At 41.6% G+C, this 20,870-nt stretch overlaps 1 protein-coding gene and 1 non-coding gene across 4 annotated transcripts in view; one reads left to right on the top strand and one right to left on the bottom strand.

Moving 5' to 3' along the window:
• The window catches only part of GIPC2 (GIPC PDZ domain containing family member 2), an 87,338-nt gene that overhangs the window by 33,106 nt on the left and 33,362 nt on the right, over window positions 1-20,870 (top strand). For all 3 annotated transcript variants that reach the window (XR_009538896.1, XM_060139672.1, XM_060139670.1), the window contains one exon: window positions 6,271-6,451. Coding sequence is in view for 2 of the 3 variants with exons in the window: in XM_060139672.1 (XP_059995655.1) it covers window positions 6,271-6,451 (181 nt within the window). In the remaining variant the exon portion in view is untranslated. The remainder of the gene's footprint in view (window positions 1-6,270; window positions 6,452-20,870) is intronic.
• LOC132516525 (U6 spliceosomal RNA) lies at window positions 878-984 on the bottom strand. Its single transcript, XR_009539357.1, has one exon. It is a non-coding gene; the product is annotated as a U6 spliceosomal RNA (small nuclear RNA).

Below are 20,870 nucleotides of genomic sequence, written 5' to 3'. Positions count from 1 at the left end.
TTCAAAATCAAGATCTGAGCTGGTCGCATGCATTCATTGCTACCTGAGTGTCAGTGTTCCTAGGTCCTTTCAGTTACCACAGAAAGGGTTAGAAAACATGTATTTTAGGAATTATGATTTCATAATTATGCCTCCAATCTAATACTGCCCCACAAGGTGCTACCTTGGCTTCCCCACTAAAATATTTGCTCTCAAGATTATTGAAATATTTACTTATTTCCTTATTTCTACAATATACATAAAATAGTTTCAGAATTGCTGTATTTGTACTCTGAAAAATCTATTAAGAGTTCAAGATTTCTATGCATTTTTTTGTCTTTAAATGTATGTACACAAAGTATTCTCTTCAGAAGTTAACTTGGAATAGGTTCTCACTTGCCCCTCCTTCCCCCACCCCATGATTTTTTTTTTTTTTTCCTTCTGTACGCGGGCCTCTCACTGTTGTGGCCTCTCCCGTTGCGGAGCACAGGCTCCGGACGCGCAGGCTCAGCGGCCATGGCTCGCAGGCCCAGCCGCTCCGGGGCATGTGGGATCCTCCCGGACCGGGGCACGAACCCGTGTCCCCTGCATCGGCAGGCGGACTCTCAACGACTGTGCCACCAGGGAACCCTCCCCCACCCACCCCATGAATTTTATTCATTTGAAATACTGTTGAATCCATTTGCTTCTATTCAAATTGAGTTTGAGTTTTTCCTCTCATGTTGATTTAATTTTCTGAGTATGTAAAATGGTTTCAAAAGTTAAAACTATAATAAAAGATGTATTCAGAGATGTCGCTCCTTCTGTGATCCCCATTTACTCATTTTCCCCACTCCTTAAAGTAATCAATTTTGTTAATTTCTGGCTCACTCTTCCAGTGTTTTTGCCAAGATAAGCAGAAAAAATGTAATGTTCCAAGAGTTCGCATGTCATCCTTGTTTGGGGACTATGCTAATCTTCTCTGTATGGTTCCAATTTTAGTGTATGTGCTGCTGAAATGAGTACTTGATATGCTTTTAGCAGTGGCTGCAAGTCAGTGAAGGTTGATGTAAGAGAACCGTGTTGTGGGGATTCAGACAAGGGTGAGGAGGACGGAGTCCATGATTAGGAAGGCAGTGCAGTGTGGTGTATAGGACCACGGGCTTTAGAATCAGGCCTGCTTTTGGTCTTGCTTCAACCATTTATTTACTTGCTGTGTGACCTTGGACAAGTCATTAAAGTCATTTCTGTGCCTTCTCTCAAATGGAATATTAGCACCTACTTTATAGGATTATTTGGGTATAAACTGATGACACCTCTGAAATGTTTGATAGTACTTATAATTGATAGCTAATACCTTAATAAATAGCAACAACAACAAATCATCACATAATTAGGAGATGAGATCGATGGCAGAGAAATGTATTTACTAGTACCACATGGTTCTCACTGATAAGCCTCTTCAGGTGGAAAGACAGCAGACTTAAACATGTATAACTTTTGTACCCAAGTCTTAACATTTCCCAGGAAAATATATATAAATAACTTAATCAGAAAAATCAGAGTATACTTACAACAAACTCTACAAATTCCTAAAATAGTTCAAGACCAGAGTTGGCGTACATTTTCTATAAAGGGCCAGGTAGTGAATATTTTAGGCTTCATTAAATTTTAGGGTCATACAATCTTTGTTGCAACTACTCAACTCAACGTTGTAGCACAGAAGTTATATACAATACTTAAACTATGAGCATAGATGTCTTTTAGTAAAATCTTATTTATGGACACTGTAATTTGAATTTTGTATAATTTTCACATGTCACGGATATTCTTTTATTTTTCCCAACCATTAAAAAAGGTAAAACCATTCATAACTCATGGGTCGTATAAAAACAAGTGGTAGGCCAGATTTGACCTCCGAACTGTTGTTTCCTTTTCCCTAGTTTAACAGAAGAGAATACTTTTAGATTCAAAATAAAAATAAGGGCTTATACTATGCAATTAAGAAATGAAAACCTAAGTTGATTTAGAATTGAAGTAACTTATAAATAACCACAGAACTGTCATTTTCAGAATATCTTCTTATAGAAATCTGTATACTTTGGGATACTTTTACTTTACTAGAACTAAATCACATTTTAGCATGATCCTTTGAGAAATATGGTACTCATATATTTCTAATATTTTGATTATTTATCCAGAACTAATAATTGTACAAGATTAAGGAACTCGGGGGGCGGGGGCGGGGGCAGTTCTGGGATGGAAGCTAGGATCTCTGAGAAGAGGCATGTAAAGCAAGAATAGAAGTGGTGATCTGAGAAAAGAGGTAATATTTGAGATCTGGAGGCCATGATATAGATGAAGAACAGCTTTAGTAGAGGTAAGAAAATGTAAAGTAGGAGGGTGGAGTTTGTAAAAAAAAAAAAAGTTCAAAGGTGATAGGTCACCTTTTTCCAGCTTTATTGAGGTATAGTTGACATATAACATGGTGTAAATTTAAGGTGTACAATGTATTGATTTGATACACTTAGTATCGTAAAATGATTATCAAGGTGATAGATCATCTTGGATAACTACAACCCCAAACTCCGGTCTTGAGTCAGAAGATCTTGAATTATTCATGTGACTTTCTTTCTTAACCAGACATTTGGGTTAGTTAGATCTGTTTGATTGGGAGTGTTTTGAGGAAAGAGCATGATGTCTCATAATTATACCACCTCTCTTTGAAAACCAGTTTTCTTATTTATTAGCTGTGTTATTTTGGTTAAGCCATGTCGTCACTGTGCCCTGATTTCTTCATTCACTAAAGGACTATTAAATATTTCCCCTCCCAGGCTTGTTAGGACTAAATGAAATAGCTATTTACAATTGTTGTCTGCATGTTTATTATTATGAACAAGGTTTGAGGACAGTGTTTGGAGGGTCAGCAGCAGAGACTCAGAGTTGCTGACCATGTGGGCAGGGTCGGCTCAAACAACCTCGAGTCAATGCTTAAGACTTTGAGGATGGTGGGATGCCACCCTAGAGTTCTGCTGATTTGTGATGAGAAGATAGAATTTTGTAACTATATGGGATGAGTTAATAGAAGTTAATATAATAACGGTCTGAAATGTTTGGGAAACTCTAAGTTTAATAATATTGTAAATCCTACCTTCCAAAAAATATTTAATGTTGTCTTCACATTTTGCAGCATCAAGCTCCAAAGCCAGATGAGAGAAAGTTCTAAGTGTTTAAGAGAATGATATTAAGTAACTCAGTAAATATAAATATAGAATTAATGCCTCTTTTTTCTTGCTGGTCCTTTGTGCCCGAGTAGCACTTTTAGCAATATTATTAATCTATATCAAGTTATGGTATGATTATTAAAGTATATTAAATTGCAGAAACTTGTTTCAGTTGCTACCTCATTCTTTTTTTTTTTTTTTTTTGCGGTATGCGGGCCTCTCACTGTTGAGGTCTCTCCCATTGCGGAGCACAGGCTCCGGATGCGCAGGCTTAGCGGCCACGGCTCACAGGCCCAGCCGCTCCGCGGCATGTGGGATCTTCCCGGACCGGGGCACGAACCCGTGTCCCATGCATCGGCAGGCGGACTCTCAACCACTGTGCCACCAGGGAAGCCCGCTACCTCATTCTTTATTCTATCTATTTAGGAAGCTAAGGCTCAGGTCACCCACAAAATATATCATCAGTGTCTCCCACTTTGCTTCTATATCTGGTTCACCTATGGTGCCTTTCTCCAAGTTTCTTATGTTGATTTTCCTCTCTCTTCATCCCAGATTCTTATCCACTGGCCCTGATGATTACATATGCTTTGACTTTTCTCTTGCCCACCTGGATTCTCACCTTGCTACCTGCTGACTTCTGGTAATTGCCCTTCCTCCCTCTCTCTGGGCACCTTTCTTGTGACATGTGGCTACTCATAGGTCCTGGTGACCCTAGATTTCTGTTACTCTGCCATTTAATTTACTGGTAAGATTCATACATGTCTTTAAAGTCTTTCATTTAGTTTTATATAGTGCTTATTTTTAATAAAATTACAACAATAAGTCTTAAACTAAAAATATGTGGAACTGAAATTTGTATGGTATAGTTGATCAAAGGAAAAAATAGGTTCAGAATGTATCAAGAAACAACTTAGAATAAAAATGAAGAAAGTCAGAGTTATAGATTTTCATATTCCCTAGTGACTTAAGAAAGGTTAGATGACAGAATATTACATTTTTTTGCTTTGTTTCTTTAAACTCTAGTCTTTTGTTTAATCTCACTTATATTTCTATGACAGTTTGGAAACTCCAGTTGTACGGAGTGGTTTGTTACCACTCAGTACAGTGTTTGTTACCCTTGTTTGTTTCTCTAGTTTATGTGTCAAATATGGACTTACTAAAAAAAATTGTCACTTAGATTATGAAATTTCTGGGTTTTTCCTTTAAAATTAACTACCTGTAATGACAATAATCTCTGTGTGAATAAGCATTATTGTGTCATTTACATAAAGCCTGTTAACAGTTATTACAATGAATATATCAGTGTTCTTAAAATTGGGGGGGGTAAAAAAGAAACCCACTGTAAGTTTTGGTACATTGTAATACAATTTAAAAATTAAAAATGCCCAACCTTTCTAGGTTAGTCTTCTACAACTTGTTTTTTCTTATGACAATATTATGGAGATGTTGGGGTACTTGAGATCGGTTTGTCTCTCAACTCGTGGATGCAGTAATCAATCCCCTGCTGCCTCAGAAGATGTTGTTACTCCACCTGGCAAGAGTGGGGAATACACACACTTCAGTTACACAATAGCAGCAGCCCCTAATATTTCCAGCCTGTCATTCTCACAAAGGATTTGTGATGCCCGAGGCAGACTGTGGCCTGCATTTTGCCGTGTTCCTCACCACTGTTGAAGAATTTGTACATCCTCTGTGGGGCTGTTACCTGTGCAGAGCTTTCTGGAGCTTCCGTCCCTAAAATCTTTTCAGAAATTCTTAGGATTATGTTAGGGAGTCTTACACCTCATCTTGAAACTCTGTGCTACTGATATATTGTACATACCTATGATAGAGTTAGGAAAGACCAATTTGATATTTCTCCTTGGGTCCTAAGTTCTCCTCACCTAAAATATATGAATGAAAAGCAATGGTATAACATCCTTCTCATTGGCTCCACAACTGGTAACCACACCTGTCTCTTAAGTATCAATATTCTTTTTTTTTTTTTTTTTTTTTGCGGTACGCGGGCCTCTCACTGTTGTGGCCTCTCCCGTTGCGGAGCACAGGCTCCGGACGCGCAGGCTCAGCGGCCATGGCTCATGGGCCCAGCCGCTCCGTGGCATGTGGGATCTTCCCGGACCGGGGCACGAACCCGCGTCCCCTGCATCGGCAGGCGGACTCTCAACCACTGCGCCACCAGGGAAGCCCAAGTATCAATATTCTTAACTACCAATTCTTGTCTTGCATTTGTAACTAAGGTTTAAAAAACTGTAGCTGGTAGAAAAAGCTCAAGCTTTATTCTGATGTAATGGGCCTCATGTTGAAATGATTCAACAATCATTTATGGAGGGACTTTTCTGTGCAGATGTTGTGCTAGGCACAGGGCAGTGGTGAAGAAGACCATCTCTGCCCCCAAGGATATTACAGTTCAGTAGTGGAGACTGAGAGATAAATGAACAATTGCAGTATGGTTTGTTGAACTTGGCAAATTCCTTGATCTTCTGATCGAGACATGAGACTCTTCATAAAGTTTGTTAAAATTAATTGAGATGGTGAATGTAAAGTACCTAGCTTAGAGCTCAACTTATGTAGCAGAAAGTACTACATGAGAGTGGCACCTTACCTAGTCTTGAAGTGGGCTGGGAGGTGTCGGGGAAAGCTACTCAGAGGAGGTGGTGACTGTGATGGAAGCTGAATTCTGAATGATAAATAAGAATGGTTGGGGGGCTTCCCTGGTGGCGCAGTGGTTGAGAGTCCGCCTGCCGATGCAGGGGACACGGGTTCGTGCCCCGGTCCGGGAGGATCCCACATGCCCCGGAGCGGCTGGGCCCGCGAGCCATGGCCGCTGAGCCTGCGCGTCCGGAGCCTGTGCTCCGCAACGGGAGAGGCCACAACAGTGAGAGGCCCGCGTACCGCAAAAAAAAAAAAAAAAAAAAAAGAATGGTTGGGAGTAGGATGGTTGTCTTTGTTGTTTGGGCTTCTGTCTTTAACTGAACATTAAACTGCCTTGTTGATGTGTCAGTATATTGTATGTAATGTCTCAAGAGCATGATAAGTAATGTTACACAGTGCTATTTTATATTAAGTATTACCCTTCATTTTCTTTCAGAGAATTAAAGATGGCAGCATAATTGACTCAGTTAAAACAATCTGTGTGGGGGATCACATTGAAGCCATCAATGGAGAAACTATCCTTGGGTGGCGTCACTTTGATGTTGCTAAGAAGTTAAAGGAATTAAAAAAAGAGGAACTCTTTACCTTGAAGTTAATAGAACCTAAGAAGGCCTTTGGTAAGTCGGTTTGGTTTATGTTTCTCAGGGAAATGAGTACTGTGATATGGTACCATGTGCTTTTGTATATCAGTCTTAACTGATAGGAAGTGATAGAGAAGCTCTACTTATAAGGAAAACAACCATTGAAGGAGAAAAAGATTACCTAGAAGGACATTTTCTTAAAAAGACATTTTGGAGTTATAAAGTGTCATGTATAGTGACTCAATTTGCTCCAAGCTTGAAGAACAGCACCTTGTATTGCGTTCATCTTGCCGAGCAGGGAGATTTTTGACTGAGCTCTCTGAACAGTGGTATCTGTCACTCATGGACCTCAATAGCAAAAATTTTAGTTACACACAGAATTGGTATTTAAAGTAGTTATTTGGTCTATTTTAAAGACTTCCTTCAATACTCTTCCTCCATTGGCATTTTAAACTTGGCAGTGTGGAATGGTATGAAATTGCTTCTACTTTGGTGTGACGTCTGTACTTGCTTGGTTTTAGCCATGGCAGCTGTGTTCCAACTGCTGTCCAAACCCCTAGGGCTATCTCATCTACAGGAAAGATGAGAACTCTCATCTTTCACTACCCAGAACTATTTGAATAAGCCAAATGATGGCCTAGTGTTCATCAGTGTTAACATATCTTCAGCAGAATCATTCTCAGCCTGCCCTTGCTCATCGGTGACTCCACCCACCTTATGTTCTTTCCTTTGCTCACAAAGCATACATATTCCTTATAGTTTGTCTCTAATGGCTTTTCTCAGGGCAGTTAATGACAATGATGAGTGAATGCAGTGGGTCTGGGCAATTACATTTCCCCACCCTAAGCAAGTAAGGGGCAGATCCTAGCCATACGAAATTGAAACACTTTCTCTGCTTCCAAGCGATTCTGTGCCATTTAATAGAAATGCAGTGTAGGTGGTATTGCTTGTGGGTGACAGAGTTCCAAGAAGATGTAAGAAAAGGATGCCTTATGCCAGTAGTGCTCCTGGAGGGACCATTCTAGGAACCACTGCCGCAGATACCGTGGTTCTGCATGGTACATCACAGCATCTGAGCTCACTTCCCACAGAGGAAGGTGGGCCATCACGCAGAGTTCTATCCAGCAGCCCCTTTTGAAATGGCATTATTTGGTAACCAACTTCCCAGGTATCACAGCATATAAACTGATAGGATGTAGGCAGTTTGAGATAAACAGTATCTGATTTAGACTCTTTGTAAATCAGAATTATTCTCTTAGTACAGCTCAAGAAATATAATTTCTTTCTACATTTATTTCTACCATAGACTCTGTTTTCCAGAGTCGATCTCTTCCTGTTTTTCCTTGTCTGCATATAAATCGTGTGGTCCCTGTGTTCTTTTGTAGAAAGTTGCTGGTACACCTTAACTTGGATGTTAGGTTGGTAATAGTCTTGGATGTTACAGAGGTCATTGTATTTGGCTATTATTGCTCCATGATTAGATTTTTTCCTTCAATATTTGAGATACACGTACGGACGGTTGGTGTACTTCACTGCCTTATGTGTCTGCGATGGCAGAACCTGCTCTTTTGCTTCATATGAATTCCATGGAAAAGGATTGAAAAGGATTTTCCTAATGGGGGTATATTACTTCAGGCAGCTCACATTCTGGTGGTATGAGTTAGGATACCTGGAGATTGATTTTGGGGCAGTGACAAGTTTTTATTTTCCATGGTTTCAATGGCAGCTTAACTCAATGTAACACCTGCTGGTCTATATGCATTTTTCACTCTGTAGATCAAGGTTTGCCTCTGGGCCCTAGCCCGGGGATTTCTCTTAGAAGTAGGCCTTGCTTCTCTTCCCACCCTTCAGCCCTTAATTTTGGTGCCTATCTTTTTGACTCTAGGATAAAGGCAATGCTAGTTTGTTCCTTACCCTGTGGCCTTATTCCAGCACTTAGCTCTTTGCCAGGGAGGGAATATATATCAGGAGGTTCTTGGGGGACCAGTCTTGGACCCATTCTCTCCATCCCAATCTTATCTTTTGCTATGTTTCCTTCCTTCCTGTGTTTTTCTAGCAGTTTCATTGATTCAAATTTAAAGTCCTTCATGATCTGACTCTGTCATCATGGATTCCTACCAGGAGAAAGGGCCAGTCTACATGAGGCAGAATTCTCTTCTTTGCATTCAGATAGCTTCAGCCAAGATGGCCTAAGTCATTTCTTGGACTTAACCAAAAGCTGTCAGAAATAGCCACACACTCCAGTATCTTGAGATTTTCCTATCAGCTTCCCAAAGATTTGGCCTGGGGAGGCATGTGGACTGTGTCCCAAAATATAGGAGGGAATAATGTAGTTGGCTGCTTTGTGCTGGCATAGCAGGTATGATGAACACAACTTCTTAACCGCTGATGAGGGAATCCGTACTGCCTGTTTTATTTCCATATTTTACATCCACCACTATTCACACTCCACTTCTAGAGGCCACTATATGTGTCAAGATTCTTTGAGAGCTACAGAATAAGCACTATCTAATTTAAGGAAAAGACATTTCTGGGAAAGACTATCAAGTAGGTCTCAGAAACAAAGAAAGTTCAATCAAGTCTTGGAAAGGTAGGAACTGAGGCTGTTTCAGGGATGTGTGAACCAGGAGCCCTTCATGGTACTGGCTTAATTGACTCCCTCCAGTTATTTCCTGTCTTCATGTTACCCCACTTAGGATTCAAATTCCTGGGAGGGGTGTACTTATTAGGTCGTGTGTCTGTCTTGATAGTGGGGAAGGCAGACTACATAATTGACAGGCCCACCAAAATCACACAGAACAGTGAAGGGGAGGAAGTTTCCTTTTGGGTAGGAAAAGGCAGATGTCCATTTAACCATTTCTCTAAGCTTTTACATCTTGTTCTTTAGGTAGAGAAGTGTTTGTTTTCTCTTGACTTTGAATCTGACTCTATCCATGCATGATGCTGTCAGTCTGGTGTATCAGAATGAGTCTGGAGGGAGGAGGGTATTGTCAACTGGCTTTGGGTGTCTAGTCTTAAGGATTTTATTATTCTACTAAGTTTTGGGTGCTATATAGATGGCTGTTTGGCAGTGGGCTATCTAGAGACCATGACAGTATCTAACTTTCTTTCAGGGAAAGGCTAAAGCCATATTCTTCTTGGTGCTGGCCACCAAATTTGGAAGGGACCTCACTCCATAGATTTGGACTACACTCCTTGAAGGTCCTTCATTTATGTATCCCACAAATAATTTGAGAATCTGCTGTGTTCCAGGTACTCTGCTATGCCTAGCAGATACTAAGAAAAAAAGACTAAGTTATAGCTCCTGCCTCTTGAGAAGCTCACAGTCTAGTAGGAAGCTGTTATGGACTGAATTGTGTCCCCCTAAAATTTGTATGTTGAAGTCCTAATCTCCAGTACCTCAGAATGTGACAATATTTGGAGATAGGATCTTCAAAGAGGTAACTAAGTTAAAATGACGTCATTAGGGTGGCCCCCTGGTCCAATATGACTGGTGTATTTACAAGAAGAGAAAAATTGGACATGGAGACATGTAGGAGGCGAATGCCTTGTGAACGTGAACTGCAAGCCAAGGAGAGAGGCCTCAGAAGAAAGTAACCCTGGTAACAGACGTCTAGCCCCCATAACTGTAGGAAAATAAGTTTTTGTTGTTTAAGCCATGTGGTCCTTTGTTATGGCAGCCCCAGGAAACTAATACAGAGGCCAAGAAGCAAAAAAAGAAAATATAGTGCAAGTTCTTTGACTATGGCAGTAGATCTTGGACTTCCTGACAATATAGAAGGTATAGGTTGGGTGTCTTAGCAGTCCTTTGGCCTTGGGCAGATGGCAAGAACTTACCAATATGTTTTCATTCAATGAATATTTGAGTAATTAGTATATACTGGTCTTAGGGTGTTAATTGCTGGGATAAGAGTCACTGTTCATCGAGAAACAACTGTGTTCCATCACCATACTACATACTTGGTATTCCATAAATAAGATCCAGTTCTTGCCTTCAAGAAATGCATGTCTAGGGACTTCCCTGGTGGCGCAGTGGTTAAGAGTCCGCCTGCCAGTGCAGGGGACACGGGTTCAATCCCTGGTCCGGGAAGATCCCACATGCTGCGGAGCAACTAAGCCTGTGTGCCACAACTACTGAGCTTGCCCTCTAGAGCCTGCAAGCCACAACTACTGAAGCCTGCGTGCCACAACTACTGAGGCCCGTGCTCTGCAACAAGAGAAGCCACCACAATGAGAAGCCTGCACACCGCAACGAAGAGTAGCCCCCGCTCGCTGCAACTAGAGAAAGCCAGCGCAGCAGCAAAGACCCAACACAGCCAAAAAAAAAAAAAAAAAAAAAAGAAGAAAAGAAAAGAAAAACAACTCATGTCTAGTGAGAAGAGATGGATATGAAAAAATTTCAATAAAGGGTGTTAGAGGTGATAGAATGTACTGGAGGTCTAAAAGTGGGATACATCAAACCAACCAAGGAGTTTAGGAAAAGCTTCCTGGAGAAGGAGTTTGAGCTGAATCCTAAGAGGCTTACTCAAGGAACGAATCAGGGAAGGTTGTCCTAGGGAGTAGGAATAGAATAAACAAAGGTGCAGAAGCATGAAGCAGTATCATATACCTTAGAATATGATGTATGTGGGTGTGATTGGAATAGAGGTTATAGGTTGTGGTGTGGCAAGAGACAAAGCCCAAGAGTCAGTGGGCACCAAATTATCAAGGGCCTTATGTATATAGATAAAGAGTGGACAGTGGAGAACCACTGAAGGGGTTTAGGCAGGGGAGAAGCATAATGAGACCTGGATTTTAGAGAGGTATTTTGGAGACTATGTCACAGAGGTAGGGTATGAGTAAAAGGTCAGGAAGTCAGTAAAGACTCTATTGTGTTGAGGAGAAGCAAGATGAAATCCGGAGACAGTGCCAGTAGGCACAGAGATAAGAAATGGTTCTGAGTATTAGATGGTGGTGTGCTGGAGCCATTAGTGCCCGTCTCTTCAATTCCATGTTCAGTGACATCAAGTCGGTTGCTTGAAATGGGCTCTGGTGCGGTATTTGCGTCACAGAAATAGAGAAGTGCTGCAAGTCAGGGCTTTTTTTTTTAACCTGGAAAGGTGACTGTGAAACATTTACCTGCATACCACTGAATATTAAGAAGGTAAAATTGGTAACGCATTGGATGTTGAGGTATAGGAGAAGAAGTTGCAAATGATGATCCACAGATTTGTGGGTTGTGTGTGGTGCTCTTCCTGGAGAGGAGGAAAACTGGAGAAGAAAGATTTGGGTGAGGAGACAGGGAAGAGAGATTGTACTTACAGTACCATTTTGGCCTTACAAGTTTGAGATCTGTGGGCCAGTTCAGCTGGAAATGCGTTAGATGTAGATGGGCATTTAGAATTGGGGCCTAGGGAATGGGATTTCTGAGTAACTTGAAGCCATGGAAGTAGATCCAGTTACTCAGAGTAATAAGAGAAAAAGGCCAAAAACAGAGCCCTGGGGGAACCCCAGCATTCAAGGGATAGAAAGAGAAGGAGTCAGCACAGTGAGGAATGGCTGGACTTGGAAGAGCCACCTTCTGGGTGGCCTTTACCCAAGCACTCAAGGAACAAGTCACTTGTCCCAAGAGCAGACGCGCCATTGCAGCTTTCCTAAGTTGGCCATGGGACTCTGAGGGAGGAATAAACGCTATTATAAAACATACCCTCAGAATCTCCTCTGCTGGTTTAAATAGCTGTTTTTCAGCCAGTAGGTCTCAACTAGTGTGTTCGGAGCACAAAGTAGAGTAGAACTGAAAATTTCATAGTGCTTTGTGCCTAGTAAGGGTAAGCATTGTTTCAGTTTCAATGTTTCCGTGTATGCATATGGGTGTCTCAGATATGTAATATATGTCATGATATAATGTATTATATATATTTCTTACTGTGTCACAGCAAAAAACCCACAGAAAACAAAAAACAAAAACATTTGAAAGCGACTGGTTTAAATGACCCCCTTGTTGAAAACTTGTAATTTAATGGGAAATCTTATTCATACCTAACATGGTTTCTCCTGGTCAGCTGCATTCCAATCCAAATTTTCCATCTTCTAGCCATGAGTTGATGGCAGCCTTCCCAGTTCTTATCAAGTATCGGCTGGAATGTCTCTAGTGGTAATTTTTTTAGGGCATGGCTCACTTCCTTTTCTCTTTAGCCAGTGAAAAGGAACATGTCTCCACAATGAGCTCAACCCTTCAGAGTTTGCCCTGTAAACCTAGATTTTCCCAGGGCTGTGAAAATTCATTCTTCCATTTAACTGGCTGAAGGATCAGACTAGTTCAACTGGTTTGTTTTCTTACGAGGCCTTTTAATTATTAAATGTTATGAGGCCTTGATTTTATTTAGATGAGTCTCCACTTAACTTATCCTGGAGAATTTCTTTAATTTGTAATTGTTCCACTTTATGGAAAGAGGTTTGTGGAAGGAGGTATGAAATGTATCAGTAAAGTGTTTTGAAAACAGAAAGGGAGTGGAAAGAATGTTGGCCTCCTAAAGCATCGATAAGTCGTTGTTTTGGGGTTAGATTTTGTTACAGATCTCTGGGCTATGTCTTCTTTTAGAGACCTCATTTCTGTGCTATGTGCCCATCAGAATAGGATGTTCAGTATGTGAAGTACGTCCGATTCCCTTGAGTCATTCACAGCTGGAAAACTTGTACCTCATCTTCGTGATTCAGCTTAACTGATGTGCTCATTTTCAAAGACTAAGTCTATTTGCTATTAAGAGAAACTTTGGCTTTTAAGTATTATGACTTCTTAGATAGACACTTCAAACATTAAAAAAATACTCTCTACTATTCATGCTATTTTGAGTGAACATTTTTCAAGCAACAGTGCTTTTGGTACTTTTTTTTTCTTTCTTTCTTAATTAATTAATTATTTTGGGCTGCGTTGGGTCTTCGTTACTGCGCCTGGGCTTTCTCTAGTTGCGGCGAGCGGGGGCTACTCTTTGTTGCGGTGCGCGGGCTTCTCATTGCGGTGGCTTCTCTTGTTGTGGAGCACGGGCTCTAGGCTCTTGGGCTTCAGTAGTTGTGGCGCACGGGCTCTAGAGCACAGGCTCAATAGCTGTGGCGCACGGGCTTAGTTGCTCCGCGGCATGTGGGATCTTCGCGGACCAGGGTTCGAACCCGTGTCCCCTGCATTGGCAGGTGGATTCTTAACCACTGTGCCACCAGGGAAGTCCGGTACTTTTATATATACTGAATTCTACTAAATATCCTGTGGAATATGAAAAAAGTTACAAAAGGGACAACAAAGTGTAAGTAGTTAAGTAGGTAGACTCTGCCACATATGGGCTGTGTGTTAATGTGACATTGGGTGAATTAACCTTTCTGTGCTTTGGTTTCCTCACACAAAAAGTAAAGATAATAATATCGACCACATTGGGCCGTTGTGAGGATTAAATGATTAAACACAAAAACAATCAGAACAGTTCCTGGTGCATATAAGTCTTTGGTGGAAGTTAGCTGCTATTATTACTACTGATACTATCTTGAAGGTGTAGCCCTTTCTTTAAGGAGTAATTTTAGAAACAGGATGAACCCCACATGAAGCAAGACAAAAAATGTGGGTGAGTTGGTGACTAGCAAATGTTTGTTGAGAACTCTGGCACTCTTCCGGATCCTGGAAAGACAGATGGTAAATCACATCTCATATCAAATAATGAACTATATCAGTATGTCATTGTCATAGCTGCCGTTCACTTTTCTAAGTACTTTCTAAGTCGGAAATAATTTAATCCCTAAAGCCATTCTAAAAAGTTAAGCAATCTGTCCAAGATTTTAGAGTTAGCTAGTGAACGCAGAAGATTTTAGAGTTAGCTAGTGAACGCAGAAGATTTTAGAGTTAGCTAGTGAACGCAGGAGGTAGGCTTCTAACCCCTGCAGTGAGCCTCCAGAGCCAGCCCCTAACAGCTGTAATGGATGAGTCAGCATGTTTACTGTCCTCAAGGAGCTTGCAATTTACATAAGGAGGCAGATGTATTAAGAATCAGGTAGTTTGGGCTTCCCTGGTGGCGCAGTGGTTGAGAGTTCGCCTGCCGATGCAGGGGACACGGGTTCGTGCCCCGGTCCGGGAAGATCCCACGGCCTAGCCGCTGAGCCTGTGCGTCTGAAGCCTGTGCTCCGCAACGGGAGAGGCCACAACAGTGAGAGGCCCGCGAACCCCCCCCCAAAAAAAAAAAGAATCAGGTAGTTTATCAATAACCGTAATAGCTACCATTTGAAGCAATTGCTTATTAGAAGCAATATGGTATAATGGTTAAAGGCATAGATTCTGAGCCACACTGCTTGGGTTGAATTCCTACCTCTGCTGCTTACTTCCTATGTGACCTTGGACTACTTACTTACTCCCTTCTATGCCTGTTTACTTATCCATAAAGTGTTGTGGGGATTGAATGTGTTAATATAGGTAAAGCACTTAGAATAGTGCTTGGCACACAGTGCTGCATAAATGTAAGTCGTTGCTACTAGGACTTCTATTCTGGCCTGATTCAATCCTTGTGTCATTCCTATGAAGCTTTTCTAGATAAGTAAACTGAGGCTTTGGGCAGTTGAATACCTCCCTGAGGTCATAGTACTCCATTCCTGTTTGCTCCTGAGGCTTCTGCGCTTAACAGTATGCGTTACTGCCTCTTAGACTATAATGCAAACCATATGATATGTGCTGTAATGCAGATTTAAACGAAGGGCAGTTCAGCTGAGAGCTGATTTGTCCATGACGGAGAAGGGTCCTGAAGCTGAGAGGGAGGGAGGCTGGGAGCAGTGGTAAGATTGCGAAGGAATTTTCCCAAAGTGATAAGCCATGGGACAGATGGCTTATATAGCATGTCCCACCAGTATCAAGGACCAGTGTCCCATTCCCATGTAACTCCCCATGAGAAGTGATAGGACTCCTGATAGAGTTGCAAAGGGATATCAGGGCTGTGAGAGCTGTGACCTTGCCATCTGAGGTGAAAGAGCCCCTGTGCCCTGGGCTTGGACACACTGACTTGGAGGTCAAGCTTCAGAGTAGGATCTATGTTGGACTGAGCACCATATCAGCCCTCTGGATCCCGAGAAGGGGAGACTCCCAAAGCAAAAACCAAGACTCAGTTTCTCACCAAACCTGTGGAGTGAGGGGCTCCCAGTCAGATTCAACCTGACATTTCTTTTCTCCAGAACTGTGGAGCAAAAATTTAAATCCACTACAGACATTTAAGTGGGTGTTTAAAGAGGGGAAAGATATGAGTAGGTGAGAAAGATTCCTGAAGAAGATTGCACTTGAACTTGGCCTTGCAGGATGGCAGGGGAAGTACAGACAAGGAAGGAGGGTTTCCTGTGGAAAAGAGTCTTGGAGGGACTGCAGCAAATCAGGCTGCAAAAACAGCTCCAGGCCATGTTAAGAAGACCTCTGAAAACTAGGTGGGGAACCTGAGCTTGTCAGAGAGGATAATAGGGAATCATGGAAATATTAGAACTGAAGAATGAAATAGACTCTGGGGAGTTAAGCCCGGAGGAGGAATGTTGGCTGTATTTGATTGGAGGACAAACCACGTCAGAAGCTGCTGCAGTAGTCCAGGAGGAAATAATAAGGGCTGGGATTGGAGGCAGCAGTGGGAATTCGCATGAAAGAAGAAAGCCTGAGTAATACTGCAGAGGCACAACTAGAGGTTAGAGATGGGTTGATGCACTTTAGCTAAAAGAGGGAGAGAGAAGGTTTGGAAGAAGCAGATGTAACCCCAGGTTTCTATCGTTGGAGCCTGTGATAAAAGTGATCATTGGAAATGGGGCCATTGGATGTAGTAATGGTTTGGGAGACAGGGAGAGAAGTTTAATTTTAGATGTATTGCATTTTATGTGACAGTGGCACTCTCATGTATGTTTTGGCAAAGGTTTAAAGCACTCACAGTGACAAATTTGGGGGCTAGAACATGCCACTTAATCATCTTTTCATGTCATAGAGTTTGTTCTGCCTTTCTTATATCTAGCTAGACATTGGTTTGGCATTTACCACAAAAATACTATGGAAGAAGATAAATGAAGAGCCAAGTTCTCTTTTGTGGGGTGTGGCGATGTGTTAGATGAATGCTGGGTGTAACCGATAAATGTGTTTTCAGTGTAAAGACTCAGCTGGATAAAGACCTAGGCTAAATAGTCACTCTTTTCTACTCTAGCTATAAACTCTCTCTAAGGGAAAACTTATTAAATGCTCATGTTTTTAACCTAAGAAAGGTAAAATTATTATAATCTATAATACTGAAAGCTCTGTAATCTGTATTTCCCATGTCACTCACCCTAAACAGTGATTGATTTCTCTTAGAACTACAATGTTTAAGGAGCCTTTGGAATTAATAACAACCATGAGTGGAAGGTAGATAATAGTTCTCAGCTGTCTGTAAGCTTGATAATTAAAATAGCCATGTAGGATGAAGGGGTCAAAACTGATGCTAACATGGAAATGGCTTCCTTAATATGGTAGAACAGTGTGAAGATAATATAACTTATTGGTCTAATTGCTCTTTTTCTAATAATACACATTTCTAATAATACACATTCTTCCCATTGTATAATGGGAAGTGTCATGTAATTGTAAGACAATGGATCTGACAAATTATACTCAAAACTGTCAGAGTATGCCTTCAGAAAAATGTAAGCAGATAAACAGTTCCCTCTGTGTATGGGAAAATGTTTGCTATATTAAGTGAAAAGACAGATTACAAAACAATGTACAGTAATATCCCGTTTTTTGTAAAAAACTATCTTTACATGTAGAAGAAGTGACTTGCAGTATATGTATATTGAAATGTTAACAGTTATCTCTGGTGGTGTGTTTATGAATGACTTGTTTCTTTAGGTTTCTTGTGTTTCTCATGTTTTAAATACAAAATATTAACTTTTATAACCAGAAAACAATTATTTAAAAAAAAGTCTAGCATTCCTAGTCTAGGAAGTAGAGAAACGGAATCATTCCACTTTTAGTAGCTTTATAATTTTTAACTGTATGATCATACTTATTTTAAACAGCTTTCTTTAACATTATCTTAAATGGTTCCATGTTAGAAATGTGGTAGATTACATTGTATCAACTTTTTAAATTGACAGGATTGTGTGTTTTTTTTTTTTTTTTTTTTTTTGCGTTACGCGGGCCTCTCACCGTTGCGGCCTCTCCGGTTGGCGGAGCACAGGCTCCGGACGCGCAGGCCCAGTGGCCATGGCTCATGGGCCCAGCCACTCCGCGGCACGCGGGATCCTCCCGGACCGGGGCACGAACCTGCGTCCCCCGCATCGGAAGGCGGACTCCCAACCACTGTGCCACCAGGGAAGCCCCCTGTAGTTTTTTTTAATATGAACTAGACATTTTATTTTATTTTATTTATTTATTTATGTTTAGTTTTGGCTGCCTTGGGTCTTTGTTGCTGCGCGCGGGCTTTCCCTAGTTGCGGAGAGCGGCGGCTACTCTTTGTTGCGGTGCCCGGGCTTCTCATTGGGTGGCTTCTCTTGTTGTGGAGCACGGGCTCTAGGCGCGCGGTCTTCAGTAGTTGTGGCACTCGGGCTCAGTAGTTGTGGCTCACGGGCTCTAGAGCGCAGGCTGAGTAGTTGTGGCGCACGGGCTTAGTTGCTCCGCGGCACGTGGGATCTTCCCTGAGCAGGGCTCGAACCCTTGTCTCCTGCATTGGCAGGCGGATTCTTAACCACTGTGCCACCAGGGAAGCCTGGCGGGATTGTTTTTGTAACTACTAAACTTTTTAAAAGGTGGAGGAAAAATATGTGTAATAAACCATGAATAAAAGTGAACAATTTTTGATTTTTGAATTCCCATAAAATCATACTATGGAATAAAATAAGCATAAAATGATAAAAATACTTTAGCCATCCTTTTAACTTCCTCGTGTTAGAGTCCCGAGGTTTGTAATATTTTTGGTGACACAGTCCCCTCTGGATTAAAATTATCCCAGAGATGCACATTAACTTTTGCCTGTAATTTCAGGGAGTTATGAAAATAGGGTTGAGTTTTTCTCAAATGACACCTTACCTAGAGAACAAGATGATTTTGGGCATAGTTATTTCCCTTCTGACACTTGTCTTACACTGTTCAGTCTCATTAAAGGAACAGTTAAGAGCAACTTTGTGTAGCCTTTTTTTTTTGGGTGGATTGGGTCATGTGTTGCCAGCCCTTTTGATCCGATAGCCACCTTGTGTATGTGGCATCCACTTATCTCCTTTTCCTTCGTATCCGCCCCAGCACCCTACCAGCTCGATCAAAACAAAAAAACCAGCATAGCTATTCTAAAGAAGTCTGAAGAATGTTGGAGAGAGGAAGGAGACATAGAAAAAGGGAATGAATAGTTCAAGTTTTAAATTCTGGGGCAAAGCTAGATTTTATGTCAGCTACTCTGAGAGAGGGGTGGGGGGAGAGAGAGAGAGGGAGGGAGGGAGGGAGTGTCGGGGGTCGAGGTAGGGAAGTGAGCACACCAGCTGTTTATGGACAGTGTCATTTATGTATGTCCAAGCATTGGAAGGTCTCTTTAGAAGGGTTGCTTCATTGCTCAGACACAATTCTGTATCTGTGAGGTATCTTTCACTTGGAAACAGTGGAAAACCTTATGACCCTGGCTAATGCCGAAAAGGGAAGCTTATAAATCAACCGTCCGTGAGTGATGCCGGCATTAGCAAAGCTCTATGTAGGGCCCGTACAATGTGATCAGGACCCTGTTTCTTGCCCTTCCTTTGTGCTCTGCTGCCTGAGGCGTCAGCTTCATCATCCATACATCCTTAACGTATCCCAAGATGGTGATCAGCAATGGCTGGGACCATGTGCTTCCTTATTTACATAGAACAGAAAAAGAGAGTGTCCTTGCCTCAGAATTTCTAGCAAAAGTCCTTAGATGTTTTTCTGACTTACCTTTGTTCCCATGTCCACCTCTGAAACAATCACTGTGATGAAGGGGATCAGTTAGCTTGGCGCATTCGTGTGTCCCATCCCTGAAGCTGGGAGCAATCAGCTTCCCCTGTACCACAGTGATCCTCATGACCACTGGGTACTGAGAAGACAGCCAACTAATGTCTGTTACCAGTGGCAACTCATAATCTTTAATAGAATATAAAATCAGGCAGTGGCTCTGGGGTAGCCCAGCTCTACCACTTACCAGTTGTCTATGACCTTGATGAAATCATCTTACTTCTCCAAGCCTCAACTGTAAGTTTAGTTGTAAAATTAGAGTAATACCTACCTTGTAATAGTGTTGTGAAGATTAAATAAAAGAACTTATCAAGAATTTCTAGTACCTGGGACATATTAAATGATCAGTTAAAAAAGTTACCTTTAATTTTCCCAGATGATCTATGTTTTTGCTCCTAGATGAATTATAGTATAGATGTATGTGTGTATATTTATTCCTTTGAAATAAGACTGCAGTCTAAGAATAACACTAGTATATGAAACAGCATATAACGCTTTATAGACATATGTAGTGAGAAATTCTATACCTTGAGAGATTGTCTGAAAATGAGGGCAGAGAGCTGCAAACCCCAAAGTAAAGTTGTCGACCCTAATTATTACTGTTTTGTAGGCATGCGTCAGTCTCCAAGAGAAACTTAAAATTTGAATTTTGATGAGAAATCACCCAACTTTTAAAAGTTGGCAACTAATTAAAAAAATCTGAAAACGTTGCACACTTCACAAACATGTCTGTGGACCACATGTCACTGAACTACCTGTTTGCAGCCTTGGACTGTGAGAGTTATCCTTTGTGCCCAAGTCCTTTTCTCTGGTATCATCCATGCACACTAAACTTCTCAGGTACCCAGTGGGAAGAAAGTTTCAAGTGAATTATTCCCAAGAGGAGTAGAGGCGTGGTAAACTGAGAGTCACCCAGTTGGGAGGGACTCTAAAACATCAACTCTCCACTCTTTGCTTTTGGAGTCTTGGAGCTCATGGCCTGGAGCATGATCCCTTCCCCTTTTCCCACGTAGCCTTGCTGTCTTAGACCTTCATGGCTGGGTCTCTGCTTGGACATTTTCCCCAGGAAGTTTTGGGTTCATGAGAATGAAGCATGGGAGCCCACTTGGACCTTTGATACCATCCCTCCCTATGATTAATACATTGATGTATGACGTCTATTCTTGTGAATTTGGTTAGTGTAAATCAATCCCTAAGACTCAGGTCAGTTCTGGGAACACTGGAAGAAAGCATTTCTGGGCCTGCAGTGCTGAAAGTCATTGGTATACACATCCTGCAAAGTCCTGCCTGAGTTGCCATATGGCCACCATTTTTGATGCTGTCGAACTCCAGAGGTGGAAATTATAGAAATGGATTAGTGAATTTGGTGAAGTAGCTTAGTTCACCTACATGGGTGGTTAGGGGAGGGGACTCTAAGTTTCCAGGTTGGAGTGTTGATGTGTCTGCCCTCTTGCCCACACGGTGTCATGTAACTCTAACAGGACGTTTTGAATGGGG

The sequence above is a fragment of the Lagenorhynchus albirostris genome, chromosome 2, assembly GCF_949774975.1.
Source record: "Lagenorhynchus albirostris chromosome 2, mLagAlb1.1, whole genome shotgun sequence".
Taxonomy (NCBI): domain Eukaryota; kingdom Metazoa; phylum Chordata; class Mammalia; order Artiodactyla; family Delphinidae; genus Lagenorhynchus; species Lagenorhynchus albirostris.
This window is presented reverse-complemented; position numbering and strand designations above follow the sequence as displayed.